Raw genomic sequence first — 13,846 nt, 5'->3', positions numbered from 1 at the left:
AGGTGGAAGGCTTGCTAGAACCCAGGAGGTCAAGGCTGCAGTGAGCTATGACTGTGCTCCTGGGCGAATGAGAGAGACCCCGTCTCAACAACAACAACAACAACAACAACAACAACAAAAAGCACCTAGCTCAAGAACCCCCCTCATACAGTCATACAGCCCGGGCACGATGGCTCACGCCTGTAATCCCAGCACTTTGAGAAGCCAAGGCAGGCGGATCACCTGAGGTCAGGAGTTCGAGACCAGCCTGGCTAGAAACCCCATCTCTACTAAAAATAGGAAAATTAGCTGGGTGTGGTGGCACGTGCCTATAATCCCAGCTACTGGGTCAAGCAGTAGAACTACCTGACCTGGGAAGCAGAAGCTGCAGTGAGCCAAAATCACGCCACCGCACTCCAGCCTGGGTGAGAGTGAGTTTCCATCTCAAACAAAACAAAACAAAAAAACTCCAGGTCGGGTGGCTCATGCGTGTAAGCCCAGCACTTTGGGAGGCCAAGACAGCCAGATCACTTGAGGTCAGGAGTGTGAGACCAGCCTGGCCACATGGTGAAATCCAGTCTCTACTAAAAATACAAAAAATTAGCCAGGTGTGGTGGCGCATGCCTGTGATTCCAGCCATTCCGGAGGCTGAGGCCTGAGAATCACTTGAAGCCAGGAGGTGGAGGTTGCAGTGAGCCAAGATCAAGCCACTGTACTCCAGGCTGGGCGACAGAGACTCTGACTCAAAACAAAACAAAAACAAAAAAGAACCTCCCTCATTCAAATACCCTCAGAATCCCATAGCATTTACTCTTTGCCCCTCCCATTTTTATCTATCCTTTGTCTGTCCTGTATCTCCAACCAGTAAGCCTTTTGGGGCTGTGGTCAATATGTTCAGTAACTATCAATAATGTATTCACTGGGAAATAAGAGTACATAGTCTTGGCTGGGCATGGTGGCTCACACTTGTAATCTCATCACTTTGGAAGAGCGAGGCAGGTAGATCACTTGAGGTCAGGAGTTTGAGACCAGCCTGGCCGACATCATAAAACCCTGTCTCTACTAACAATATAAAAAATTAGTTGGGCATGGTGGGGTGCGCCTGTAGTCCCAGCTACTTGGGAGGCTGAGGCAGGAGAACCACTTAACCTGGGAGGCGGAGGCTGCAGAGAGCTTGGATCATGCAACTGGACTCCAGCCAGGGTGACAGAGCGAGATTCCATCTAAAAAAAAAAAAAAAAAAAAAAAAGTCCAGGCATGCCAGGCATGGTGGCTCACCATGTAAGCCCAGCACTTTGGGAGGCCAAGGCAGGCAGATCATCTGAGGTCAGGAGTTTGAGACCAGCCTGGCCAATATAGTGAAACCCTGCCTCTATTAAAACTACAAAAATTAGCAGGGTGTAGTGGCCGGGCGCGGTGGCTCACACCTGTAATCTCAGCACTTTGGGAGGCCAAAGCAGGCTGATCACGAGGTCAGGAGACCGAGACCATCCTGGCCAACATGGTGAAACCCCATCTCTACTAAAAAAATACAACAAATTAGCCGGGCCTGGTGGCGGGTGCCTGTAGTCCCAGCTACTCGGGAGGCTGAGGCAGGAGAATGGCGTGAACCCGGAAGGCGGAGCCTGCAGTGAGCTGAGATTGCGCACCACTGCACTCCAGCCTGAGCAACAGAGCGAGACTCTGTCTCAAAAAAAAAAAAAAAAAAAAAAAATTAGCTGGGCAGGGTGGCGCATGCCTGTAATCCCGGGATTCCAGCCATTCCGGAGGCTGAGGCCTTGGTTGAACCTGGGAGGCGAAGGTTGCAGTGAGCAAGATCAAGCCACTGCACTCCAGGCTGGGTGACAGAGCCGAGACTCCTTCTCAAAAACAAAACAAAACAACAACAAAAAGGAATCTCACTCATACAGATACCCTTAGAATCCCATAGCATTTACTCTTTGCCCCTACCATTTTTATCTATCCTTTGTCTGCCCTGTATCTCCAACCAGTTAAGCCTTTTGGGGCTATAGTCAGTATTTTCAAAAACTGTCAATAATGTATTCACTGGGAAATAAGAGTATATAGTCTTGGCTGGGCAGTGGTGGCTCATGCCTGTAATCCCAGCACTTTGGGAGGCCGAGGCAGTTGGATCACTTGAGGTCAGGGGTTCAAGACCAGCCTGGCCAACATGGTAAAACCCTGTCTCTACTAACAATACAAAACATTAACTGGGCGTGGTAGGGTGCACCTGTAATACCAGCTACTCAGGAGGCTGAGGCACGAGGGTCACTTGAACCCGGGAGGCAGAGACCATGGTGAGCTGAGATTGTGCCACCATACTCCAGCCTGGACGACAGAGCGAGACTCTGTCTCAAAAAAAAAAAAAAAAAGCCCAGGTGCAGTGGCTCACGCCTGTAATCCCAACACTTTGGGAGGCCAAGGCGGCAAAATCACAAGGTCAGGAGTTCGAGACCAGCCTGGCTAATATAGTGAAACCCGTCTCTACTAAAAATACAAAAAATACCAAAAAAAAAAAACAAAAAACCCTCAGGCATGGTGGCACATGCCTGTAATCCCAGCTACTCAGGAGGCTGAGACAGGAGAACTGCTTGAACCCGGGAGGCAGAGGTTGCAGCGAGCCAAGATTGCGCCATTGTACTCCAGCATGGGCGACAGACGGAGACTCCGTCTCAAAAAAAAAAAAAAGTGGGCCGGGCGCGGTGGCTCAAGCCTGTAATCCCAGCACTTCGGGAGGCTGAGACGGGCAGATCACAAGGTCAGGAGATCGAGACATCCTGGCTAACATGGTGAAACCCCGTCTCTACTAAAAATACAAAAAACTAGCCGGGCGAGGGGGCGGGCGCCTGTAGTCCCAGCTACTTGGGAGGCTGAGGCAGGAGAATGGCGTAAACCCGGGAGGCGGAGCTTGCAGTGAGCTGAGATCCGGCCACTGCACTCCAGCCTGGGCGACAGAGCGAGACTCTGTCTCAAAAAAAAAAAAAAAAAAAAAAAAAGTGTATAGTTTTTAAGAAGGGATGACAGGCCAAGCATAGTGGCTCACGTCTGCAATTCCGGCATTTTAGGTGGCCAAGGCGGGAGGATCACTTGAGCCCAGGAGTTCGAGACCGGCCTGGGCAACATGGTGAAACCTTGACTCCACAAAAAATTACAAAAATTAGCTGGGCATGGTGGCAGATGCCTTTAGTCCCTGCTACTTGGAAGGCTGAGGTAGGAGGATCACCTAAGCCTGGGGAGTTAGATGCTGCAGTGAGCTGTGATCACGCCACTGCATTCTAGCTTTGGTGACAGTGAGACTCTGTCTCAAAACAAATAAACAAACAAACAAACAAAACACACAAATAAAAAGAGAAGCAGCTAGGGGAGCCCAGATGTGTCTAAACCTACGCCCAATGGACAGAGCTCAAAGTCTTTGTAACAGTGTAAACAAGGAATTCACCCCAAACATATTACCTGCACAGACTTTGATTTTTTTAAAAATCCAATCTATAGACTTTCCCTGCTCAACCCATTTCAGAACCCATAAAAAATACTATTTAAATATTACATAAAACTGTAACTTGCGTAACTTTCAAAAACACTTTTGAAAAATAAAATGAAAATAAAAACTTTAAAAACCACTTTTCTACTCTTTATTTGGAGACAGTGTGTTGCTCCGTCACCCAGGCTGGAGTACAGTGGCACAATCACCGCTCACTGCAGCCTTGACCTCCCAGACTCAAACGATTCTCCTGCCTCAGTCTCCCAAAGTGCTGCCATTACAGATGTGAGCCACCAAGCCTGCCTCTAGTCTTAAACAACTGTTCAAATTCTCGTTACATTTATTTTTGGTAGAGAATTTTATCTTTTTATTAAAATCAAAAGGGAGAAATTTTAACAGAAAAACATCAAAAAGGGGGAACAAACTTAAAAGTTTTAAAAATAAAACATTCAAAGCCAGTATATATTTTTTGTGTCTTTACTGTCCGGGTCCATTTATTCTTTAGATAAATTATCTTACACATCTGATACAGTTAGTTAAGTCTCAAAGTAGTCTCTTTTTTTTGGAGACAGAGCCTTGCTCTGTTGCCAGGTTGGAGTGCAGTGGTGCCATCTCAGCTCACTGCAACCTCCACCTCCCCGGTTCAAGCAATTCTCCTTCCTCAGCCTCCTGAGTAGCTGGGACTACAGGCCCATGCCACCATGCCCAGCTAATTTTTGTATTTTCAGTAGAGACGGGGTTTCATCATGTCGGCCAGGATGGTCTCGCTCTCCTGACCTCGTGATCCACCTGCCTTGGCCTCCCAAAGTGCTGGGATTATAGGCGTGAGCCACTGCGCCTGGCTGTGTTGTTCTTATATAATTAACAAATAGCCAGGAATTATTTTCTTTTTTCATTTTTGAGACAGGGTCTCGCTGCTGCCCAGGCTAGAGTGCGGTCACATGATCACAATTCACTGCAGCTTTGACCTCATGGGCTCAAGCATCCTCCAGCCTCAGCCTCCCAAGTAGCTGCCACTATGGGCACATACCACCAGGCCTGGCTGATTTTTTAAAAATGTTAGTAGTAACAAAAGTCTCACTATGTTGCCCAGGCTGGTCTTGAACTCCTGGCCTCAATCGAGCCTCAGCCTCCTAAAATGTTGGATTACAGGCATAAGCCACCCCACCTGGCCCATAAATACTCTATTAAGAGTTTTGTCAGAGCAGCCTGGCCAACATGGTGAAACCCTGTCTCTACTAAAAATAAAAAAATTAACAGGGCATGGTGGTGGGCGCCTGTAATCCAAGCTACTCGGGAGACTGAGGCAGGAGAATGGCTTGCACCCAGGAGGTGGAGGTTGCAGTGAGTTGAGATCCTGCCACTGCGCTCCAGCTTGGGTGACTGAGCAAGACTGTATCAAAAAAAAGTTTTGTCTACATAGTTCTCAACATATGGCAGTCTGGGGACATTTTTAGTTGATGCATCCAGCAAGAAGAGATAGTGGGGACATGGGCTGGGGGTTTGCGGTGCTACCTGCATATACTGGTAGAGGTCAGGGATGTTGCTAAACATCCCACAACGCACAGGAGAGCCACTCAACAAATAACTATCTGCCCAAAATATCAATAGTGACAAGGTTAAAAAACCCATGATCTACAGAAATCAAAAGGCTTACTTTTAGAGATTTACAACTACTTTTATTATAGAATAATCTAGATCAAGCTAGATCAAATACATTAAAATTTTAAAGGAAAATAGATATAAAAATCTATTTAAATGAAGGAAAACTTAATGTACTATAGTAATTTTCATGAAACCAATTTGTTTGTGCCACAGATTTAAACACACCCTATGAGACTAGAAAATGTTGGCCAGGCGCAGTGGCTCACTCCTGTAATCCCAGCACTCTGGGAAGTCGAGGCAGGCAGATCACCTGAGGTCAGGAGTTCAAGACCAGCCTGACCAACATGGAGAAACCTCGCTTCTACTAAAAATACAAAATTAGCCAGGCATGGGGGCAACATGCCTGTAATTCCAGCTACTCAGGAGGCTAAGGTAGGAGAATTGCTTGAACCCGGGAGGCGGAGGTTGCAGTGAGCTGAGATCGCACCATTGCACTACAGCACTACAAAAGCAAAACTGTCTCCAAAAAAAAAAAAAAAAAAAAGGAAAGAAAAAGAAAAAAAAAAGAAAATGTTACCAAAGTGTAATTACAACATGAAAAACCAACAGGTGCCATACAGCATAAGAGCAACAAGAGTAAGTGAACTGATTTAAGGGTGTTTTATTTCATCAAGTTTCAGATTTTAAAATATTCTGTATGTTGAAATTCAAGTAAATCTGGCTGGGCATGGTGGCTCACGCCTGTAATCCTAGCACTTTGGGAGGCTAAGACAGGCGGATCACTTGAAGTTGGGAGTTCGAGACCAGCCCGGCTAACATGGTGAAATGTCGTCTCTACTAAAAATACAAAAATTAGCTGGGCATGCTGGCGGCACCTGTAAACCCAGCTACTCGGGAGGCTAAGGCAGGAGAATCTCTAGAACCTGGGAGGCAGAGGTTGTAGTAAGCTGAGATGGCACCACTGCACTCCAGCCTGGGCGAGATAGCTAGATTCCTTCTCAAAAGAAAAAAAAAAAAAAAAAAAGAAAGAAATTCAAGTAAATCTTAAAGCTAATTATAGGTAACACTTATTTCAATGAGTTTAAACTAGCAAATTAAACTGTGTTTAAATCCTTTAACCAGTAATACAAACCAGGCTCGATTTTTTAAGTTAATTAAAAGCATGCCTATCCTTGGCAAGTCATGACAGCGTGGTACAATATGAACACAAGCTGACCTAGATCCAAATCCCAGGCTCTGTGTTTGCAAACAAATAATTTAACTTCTCTAAATCTCTATTTTTCTCATCTAGGAAATAGAAAATCTAAAGAACTATTCTTAAGAATTAGCAATAACGTATAAACAAACAACACTAAGAACAACTAGCCATTCTACAAATGACAACTAGTTATTAACAGCAGCAATAACTAATAGTAAATAATACAACCTATGAATAAAACATTGATTATGGGTTTATATCCTCACAATAAACAATTTACTAATGTAATCCTACTCATAAATTATAAAATGTAATCCTACTCATAAATTATAAAACGTACTTTACATCAATATTCCATGCCTAACAACTTTGGAATATTATTTAAAACTGCTTAAAATTCACACTCGTATTTAAAAACAAACATCTAAAACAAAGAAAATAAATATTAATAAATAAAAAGAAACATCTGACAAATTTCCAAACACTGTCTGAAGGGAAAGAGGCCAACTGGTGCCTTTGAGTAAATCACATTCGTATGACACAAAATTAAAAAAATATCTATACCCCATGCCCCAGAGACCCAATTTTTCTACACAGAAAGCAATCAATTTTACCAATTTCTTGTGAAACCTTTTGCCTATAAAGACAAATACACATATTCCCCTCTTTTTAACACAAATGGTGGCTTCTTCCACACTATTCTGCATCTTGCTTTTCACATTTATCTTGTTGGCTGTATTTTAATTAACACACTCTAAGAATGGTCACTTATAATCTCTCATAACCAGAATCCAGTAAGCGTCAGCTATCTTTACAAAGGCACTTACAAGGCCACCCCAAAAAGTCCTTAAATCAACCAGTGTTCTTAGTAAACGCAAGCATACAAGCACATGAAATAAATTTTGGTAAAGTGCAGATTTACCAAAAAAGTGACATGATGAAATATTTATTTGATCAGCCATTCAAAAGACTGGATTTACACCCTTAAAAAGGAAACACACGGACTATACTACAAGTCTTCAATGAGTTGAAAATAATCCACTTATAGAACTGGGGCTACTAAAATATCAAAAAATACTGGCGAAAATAAGCTATTTATTGGTTATATTTATTGCAAGATTAAATGATGTGACTCTTTCCTAAATGTTCTTTGCAACTGATTTTCCCAAAAGAAGTTTCCTTCCATATTTATACAGGTACTGTTCTAAACAACACAAAACAAACAAAAAACCTGTCTGCATTTCCTGTTTTCTTCTTCTGAAACACTTTTGATGCTTATCTGAAGTAAGGCTTCCTCATCCCTTATGTATAAAGAGCAGTGTTTTTTTGTTTGTTTGTTTGTTTGTTTTAACAATATGCATTACTAGAGAGCAATACAAGTATTTCTGGTAATCTTCAACTTAAGTACTACGAATCTCACAGTGAAAAGTGAGCTCATAAAAAGCAAAGAGACCATATTAATTACCAAAGCAGTAACTTACCACTTGTAACAGAAAATAAAGCACTAAAAGTCTATTAAGTTTCAGGCTTGTACAACCTTATTAAACAAGAAATGTTTTAGGTTGTTGGCAACAATATTAGCTGCTATCTTTCATTAGGAGTATGTATGTCAGCTAACCTGGAATACATTTTCATATTAAATAAGTTAAAATTGCTGTTTCACTGTATCAGTACAGACACTTATTGACTCTATTTCTGCGCTGTACCACAAAATACAAAGTCATCCTTCCATTCAGAGTTTTGGCATATGAACACAGAGGTCAGAGTTCATACACATGCTCTGTAAAACCGATCATGACTTACATACTACTACTTTCAATAAGTCTGTTGTCATTTTTGAATTTTAAATAATTTTTCTCCATGTATACTCATCACATATTTAGAATGCTGAATTTCACAAATCATTATTGACACTATCAAAGTACTAACCGTAAAAGAAAAACAAAAATAGCAATGATATATTCAATAATGGTATGTGAATCTTGAAAATAATCATTTTCTGTATTACTTTTTGTTTAATTCATGTGGGGAAGACAATCTGGCATTCTTGTTCATCTTGGTACGACACACTGTACTAATACTTGCATAATTTTGAGTCAAATTACTAGAGCATTGTGAATATCTTACATAAACGTAGTACTAATGTATATAAATTCTGCAGAACTTAAGAGCAATGGCAGGCAATTTTTTTGAAAATCTGTTAAGTCGTGATAAATCTACTCAATAAGGAGATGAAATAATGTATTAATCTGGTGAAATCTCACATTTTTAATAGGTCTACTTTTCAAAAGTAAGAATCAAGTTACCTATGAGGGACATCATAATGAAGTTTCGTGGCACAACACGAGTCACAGAGGCACTGTCTTAGGACAGTCTGATCGGTAACTTGTAAACAATATTTTGAAATAAACTACTCATACAACCCATTATTTTTTTCCTAACTAAAAATATTTACATGTCTTTAATACACCAAACACCTCGCCTTTGCCCACTCAAAAAAGATTGTGATGTCAATAAAAATGAGGCCTACGAATTTGGGGGTTAAGTGGAAGACATAATTATCTCGTTTGGAATAACTTGCTAACTCAGGTGAAAATTCCCTTACCCCCGCCACCAAATAAGACAGTATTCTATTATGTCTCCCTTTGACTCCTAACACCCAACTAAGAAGGACTAACTCTGAATGTCCTTCCTTTCTAATCAATACCTTTGGACTCACCGCTCCTCCCCTACGAAAAGAACAGTGAAGGCCTGACAAGCAATAACCCCAAATACCCTCAAAAGTGTGGGCCTTTGAGCAGCACTGCTCTTCGTATCCAGTTACCACCTTTCCCCTTCCCCCAACCCACTTCCCGGGTTTTCTCAGGCTCGGCCTGCTCCCTCCCCACCCCACAGCCACATTTCCAGCTGTGGCCACCGCCTCGGGTTCTCTCGTGAGCTTCCATCCCTCCGAGGAGCTCCCCCCTGTCCATCAGCTCCCCAAACCGTGTTCCACCCCAGACCACCCGCCCGCGAGACCGTTCATCCTAGCGCTCTGGGAGGGGAGGGGAAGGCGGCGGAAGGAGGAGGGGAACACTGCTGCTTCCTCACAGGCAGAAGGGCGGCCGCAAGGAGGGCCACCCAGGGACTACCGAGGATATCGGGGTCGCAGCTGGGAGGACCCTCCCGCTCCAGGCAGAGATGGGGGATATCCGGGAGTTCATTTCTGACCTCCTCGCTCTTCAGCACCTCCTTGAACTCCCGCTTGATTCGCTGCACCGCGATGTTGGCCATGTCTCCGCCCGCAGCTGATTCGTACCCGCCTCCTCCGCCACCGCTACGACCACCGCCACCGCCGCCACCTCTTCCTCCACCGCCTCCTCCCCCGGCGATTCAGACCCGAGCACACGAACACTGCCACTACCACCCCGGCCGCCGCGCTCGCCTCAGTGTGGAATCACCTCCGCGCCCGGCCACCAAAATGGCGCCGGGTCGGCGCATGCGCACGACGCTGACCCGGCCGGGCGGCGCAGCCGCTCCCGTTGTAGCCCCCATACGCCCGAGCCACGAGCTCGCGTCTCGGCTGGGGCTGCGGCCGCGTGGCTCCGCCCTGCCGGCGTCTGGGGCCGCTAGGGCGCGGCTTCCAAGGTGGCCGGCCGTAGCCTGCCCGCCCGGTCCTACCCGGCGCCTCCGCTCCTGTTTAAACCCAGGTGCTGTGGTCGGGGCTTCCAGCGCTGGCCTCTGACCGAAGGTTCGCGCGCAGCCGAACGGGTTCCCGAAGCCGCACTCGGCTGGAACGCCGCCCTGACTCAGCTAGACCCGGAACCCGGAGGCTGAACGCCGTGTCTAGCGCAGGAAAACGCTCTCGCGGATCTCGGTCCGGCCCATTTTCAGTTGGTGTAGCCCCAGAAAATCCACTGCAGTCGTTTTTGTTCTGCAACATTTATAGTACCACGATTATTCCCATCATCTCAGGTAGCACAGATTATCGAATTAAGGCTGGTTATTGTTGGATCAGATTGGGTTTGAGACAGGTACTCGGTGGAGAGGCCTGAGGGTGGGTTTACAAGTCAGATGTTGATCTTTGACCTATTTAATACCGAGCTTGACACACACACACTCTCTGTCACACACACACACCACACACACACACACTCCTGTGCCCATCCCTAGAGTGTGGAGCGGGCCTAAGACTGCGTTTCTAACAAGTCTCCCAGTTGCTGCTGCTGTTGGTGCTGGTTCGGGGACCACACTATGAGAACCACTGAACTGAAGCGTGTGAAAATTCATATATATTAAATTGAAAACTGGAGAAATAGAAATTATAGTGCCCTTCAGGGGACTGGGATGGGGGAGGGGGAGCCTTATTTCTGTAAACCTAGGCCTACAAAGGTGCTTGGTGATAGTAGGCACTCTATAAATATTGAATGTGTAAATGAGTACAGATAAGAGTAAAACGCTTTTGCTGGCGCGGCGGATCACTTGCAGTCAGGAGTCCGAGACCAGCCTGGCCAACATAGTGAAACCCCGTCTCTACTAAAAATACAAAAATCAGACAGGTGTGGTGGCAGGCGCCTGTAATCCCGGCTATTCTGGAGGCTGAGGCAGGAAAATCGCTTGAACCTGGGGGGCGCAGGTTGCAGTGAGCGAGATCGCGCTACTGCACTACATACAGCCTGGGCCACAGAGCAAGTTTATGTCTCAAACAATACAAAACAAAAAGTATAAAATATTTTAAGTAGAAAGTAAGTTTGAAAGTGGTTTCTGGTCGGGCGCGGTGGCTTATGCCTGTAATCCCAGCACTTTGGGAGACCTAGTCGGGGCAGATCACTTGAGCCCAGGAGTTGGAGACCAGCCTGAGCCCCATGGTGAAATCCTATCTCTAAAGATAATAATTTTTAGAAAAGGAAGTGGTTTCTAAGGTGCATAGTAATAATGGTTTGGTACTGAGAAACATTTTGAATAGAACATTTTGGAACAAGTAATAAGGGTGTCATTTTAGAAGTTTATACTTCATGCACTTCCTTCACCTAGCCAATCAGTAAAATATCTATTATAAAAATATCACAAAGGCCGGGCGCGGTGGCTCAAGCCTGTAATCCCAGCACTTTGGGAGGCCGAGACGGGCGGATCACGAGGTCAGGAGCTCGAGACCATCCTGGCTAACACGGTGAAACCCCGTCTCCACTAAAAAATCCAAAAAACTAGCCGGGCGAGGTGGCGGGTGCCTGTAGTCCCAGCTACTTGGGAGGCTGAGGCAGGAGAATGGCGTGAACCCGGGAGGCGGAGCTTGCAGTGAGCTGAGATCCGGCCACTGCACTCCAGCCTGGGCGACACAGCAAGACTCCGTCTCAAAAAAAAAAAAAAAATCACAAATACATGGTCTTACCAAAAATAATTAAAATTGTGGTGGCAAACACGGAAATAGCCAATGGAGGTGAATCAGTGGAGGCACACGGCAAAAGAATTTCTTAAACTCCTGCCCCAGGAACCAAGAGGAGATTTTAAAATTCCAGTCTCTCCCATGGCAGCTGTCTTGCCGGCTTTTATTTCCTCATCTACGAAATGAGAAAACTGGATTAGATTATCTCTTTAAAGTTTTAAGAGTTCAGAATTCTAAAACATCATCTCAAAACATTTCCCCTAAGTGGGCTGACATAAATTATATAAACCCTTCTAGCAGAGCCCCCTTGTGGTCCTAAGAGGACTCAACCATATACACAGGTCACGGTACAAGGAATTATTGGCATAATGTAAATCACGCAATGCTATATGTATTTGTGTATTTGTGTCAGTAGACTTTAAAAAAATTATTTTGAAGAGTGCAAAAACTTTTTGAGCGCTTTACATTATCACTGTCCAATCCTAATCTTGGAATGTGAAGAAACTTGGGATACTCAAAGGGGGACCAGTTAGAAGGGTCTAGGCCAGGAGCCGTGACTTATACCTGTAATCCCAGCACTTTGGGAGGCCGAGGTGGGCGGATCGCTTGAGCTCAGGAATTCGAGACCAGCCTGGGCAACATGGTGAGACCCCCGTCTCTACTAAAATACAAAAACTTAGCTGGTTGTGGTGGCGTGCGCCTGTAGTCCCAGCTTCTTGGGAGTTTGAAGCAGGAGAATCACTTGAACCCAGGAGGCGGAGGTTGCAGTGAGGGGAGATCACGCCACTGCACTCCAGCCTGGGTGACAGAGGGTGACTCTGTCTCAAGAGAAAAACAAACAAACAAACAAACAAACAAACAAAAAAAATTCCCCCCCGCAAAAAAAAGGGTCTGGTAATTTCTTTTTTGTGTCTTTTTTTTCCCCTTTCTGTGGAGAACCGGGTCTCGCTATATTGCCCAGGCAGGTCTCAAACTCCTGGGCTCAAGCTATCCTCACGCCTCTGCCTCCCTGAGAGCTGGGATTACAGGTGTGAGCCGCCGCATCTGGCAAGGATCTGGTAATTTCTTCAAGGGAGAGGGTTTGGTAATCTTTAAATGCACATAATCACTGATTCTGCGATTTCACTTTTAGGAATTCATTCTATAGTCCTTCTAATGAGACAACGGCATATTAACTGATGTGAAACAATCTCCAAGATACATTTTAAGTGAATAAGAAGCACCATGCGAGGCCAGGCACGGTGGCTCACACCTGTAATCCCAGCACTTTCGGAGGCCGAGATGGACAGATCACTTGAAGTCAGGAGTTGGAGACGAGCCTGGCCAACATGGTGAAACCCTGTCTCTACTAAAACTACAAAAAAATTAACTGGGCATAGTGGTGGGCGCCTGTAATCCCAGCTACTCAGGAGGCTGAAGCAGGAGAATCGCTCAAACCCAGGAGGCAAAGTTTGCAATGACCCCAGATTGCACCACTGCACTCCAGCTTGGGCAAGAGCCAGACTCTGTCTCAAAAAAAAAAAAAAAAAAGCACCATGCTAAATGCAATGTGGTAATGTGGCATCCTGAATTGGATCCTAGAACCAAAAGGACATACCTAGTGAAATATAAATAAATTCTGTAATTTAGTTAATGGTATTGTAACAATGCTAATTTCTCAGTTTTGACATAGCCATATGGTTATGTATGATGTTAACATTAGTGGAAGTTGAGTAAAGAGTATACAAGAATCTCTGTACGGGGCCAGGTGCGATGGCTCACACCCGTAATCCTAGCAGTTTGGGCAGCCAAGGCAGGCAGATTACCTGAAGTCAGGAGTTCAAGACCAGCCTGACCAACATGGAGAACCCCATCTCTACTAAAAATACAAAATTAGCCGGGCATGGTGGTGGTGCATGCCTGTAATCCCAGCTACTCGGGAGGCTGAGGCAGAAGAATAGCTTGAACCCAGGAGGCAAAGTTTGCAGTGAGCCGAGATCATGCCATTGCACTCCAGCCTGGGCAACAAGAGCGAAACTCCATCTCAAAAAAAAAAAAAAAAAAAAAAAAAAAAGACTCTCTGTATTATCTTTTCAACATTCTTGTAATCTAAAATTATTCCAAGGCCAATCGTGATGGCTCATGCTTGTGATCTCAGCAACTTGGGTGGCAGAGGTGGGACGATCACCTGAGGCCAGGAATTCTAGACCAGCCTGGGCATCATAGAAAGACCCCATCTCGG

General features: G+C 45.1%; 1 protein-coding gene across 2 annotated transcripts in view; it reads right to left on the bottom strand.

The window, feature by feature from the left end:
* Nucleotides 1–9,695, bottom strand: part of UBE2K (ubiquitin conjugating enzyme E2 K) — an 86,245-nt gene extending 76,550 nt beyond the window's left edge. The window contains exon 1 of one of the 2 annotated variants that reach the window (XM_028848016.2): nt 9,474–9,695. Coding sequence is in view for 1 of the 2 variants with exons in the window: in NM_001260841.2 (NP_001247770.1) it covers nt 9,474–9,536 (63 nt within the window). In the remaining variant the exon portion in view is untranslated. 2 annotated transcript variants of the gene reach the window in all.
* Between the last annotated feature and the right edge of the window lie 4,151 nt (nt 9,696–13,846).

This window comes from Macaca mulatta, chromosome 5 (genome assembly GCF_049350105.2).
Source record: "Macaca mulatta isolate MMU2019108-1 chromosome 5, T2T-MMU8v2.0, whole genome shotgun sequence".
NCBI classification, from domain to species: domain Eukaryota; kingdom Metazoa; phylum Chordata; class Mammalia; order Primates; family Cercopithecidae; genus Macaca; species Macaca mulatta.
The sequence above is the reverse complement of the archived record's forward strand: the minus strand, read 5'-3'. Positions and strand labels throughout refer to the sequence as shown.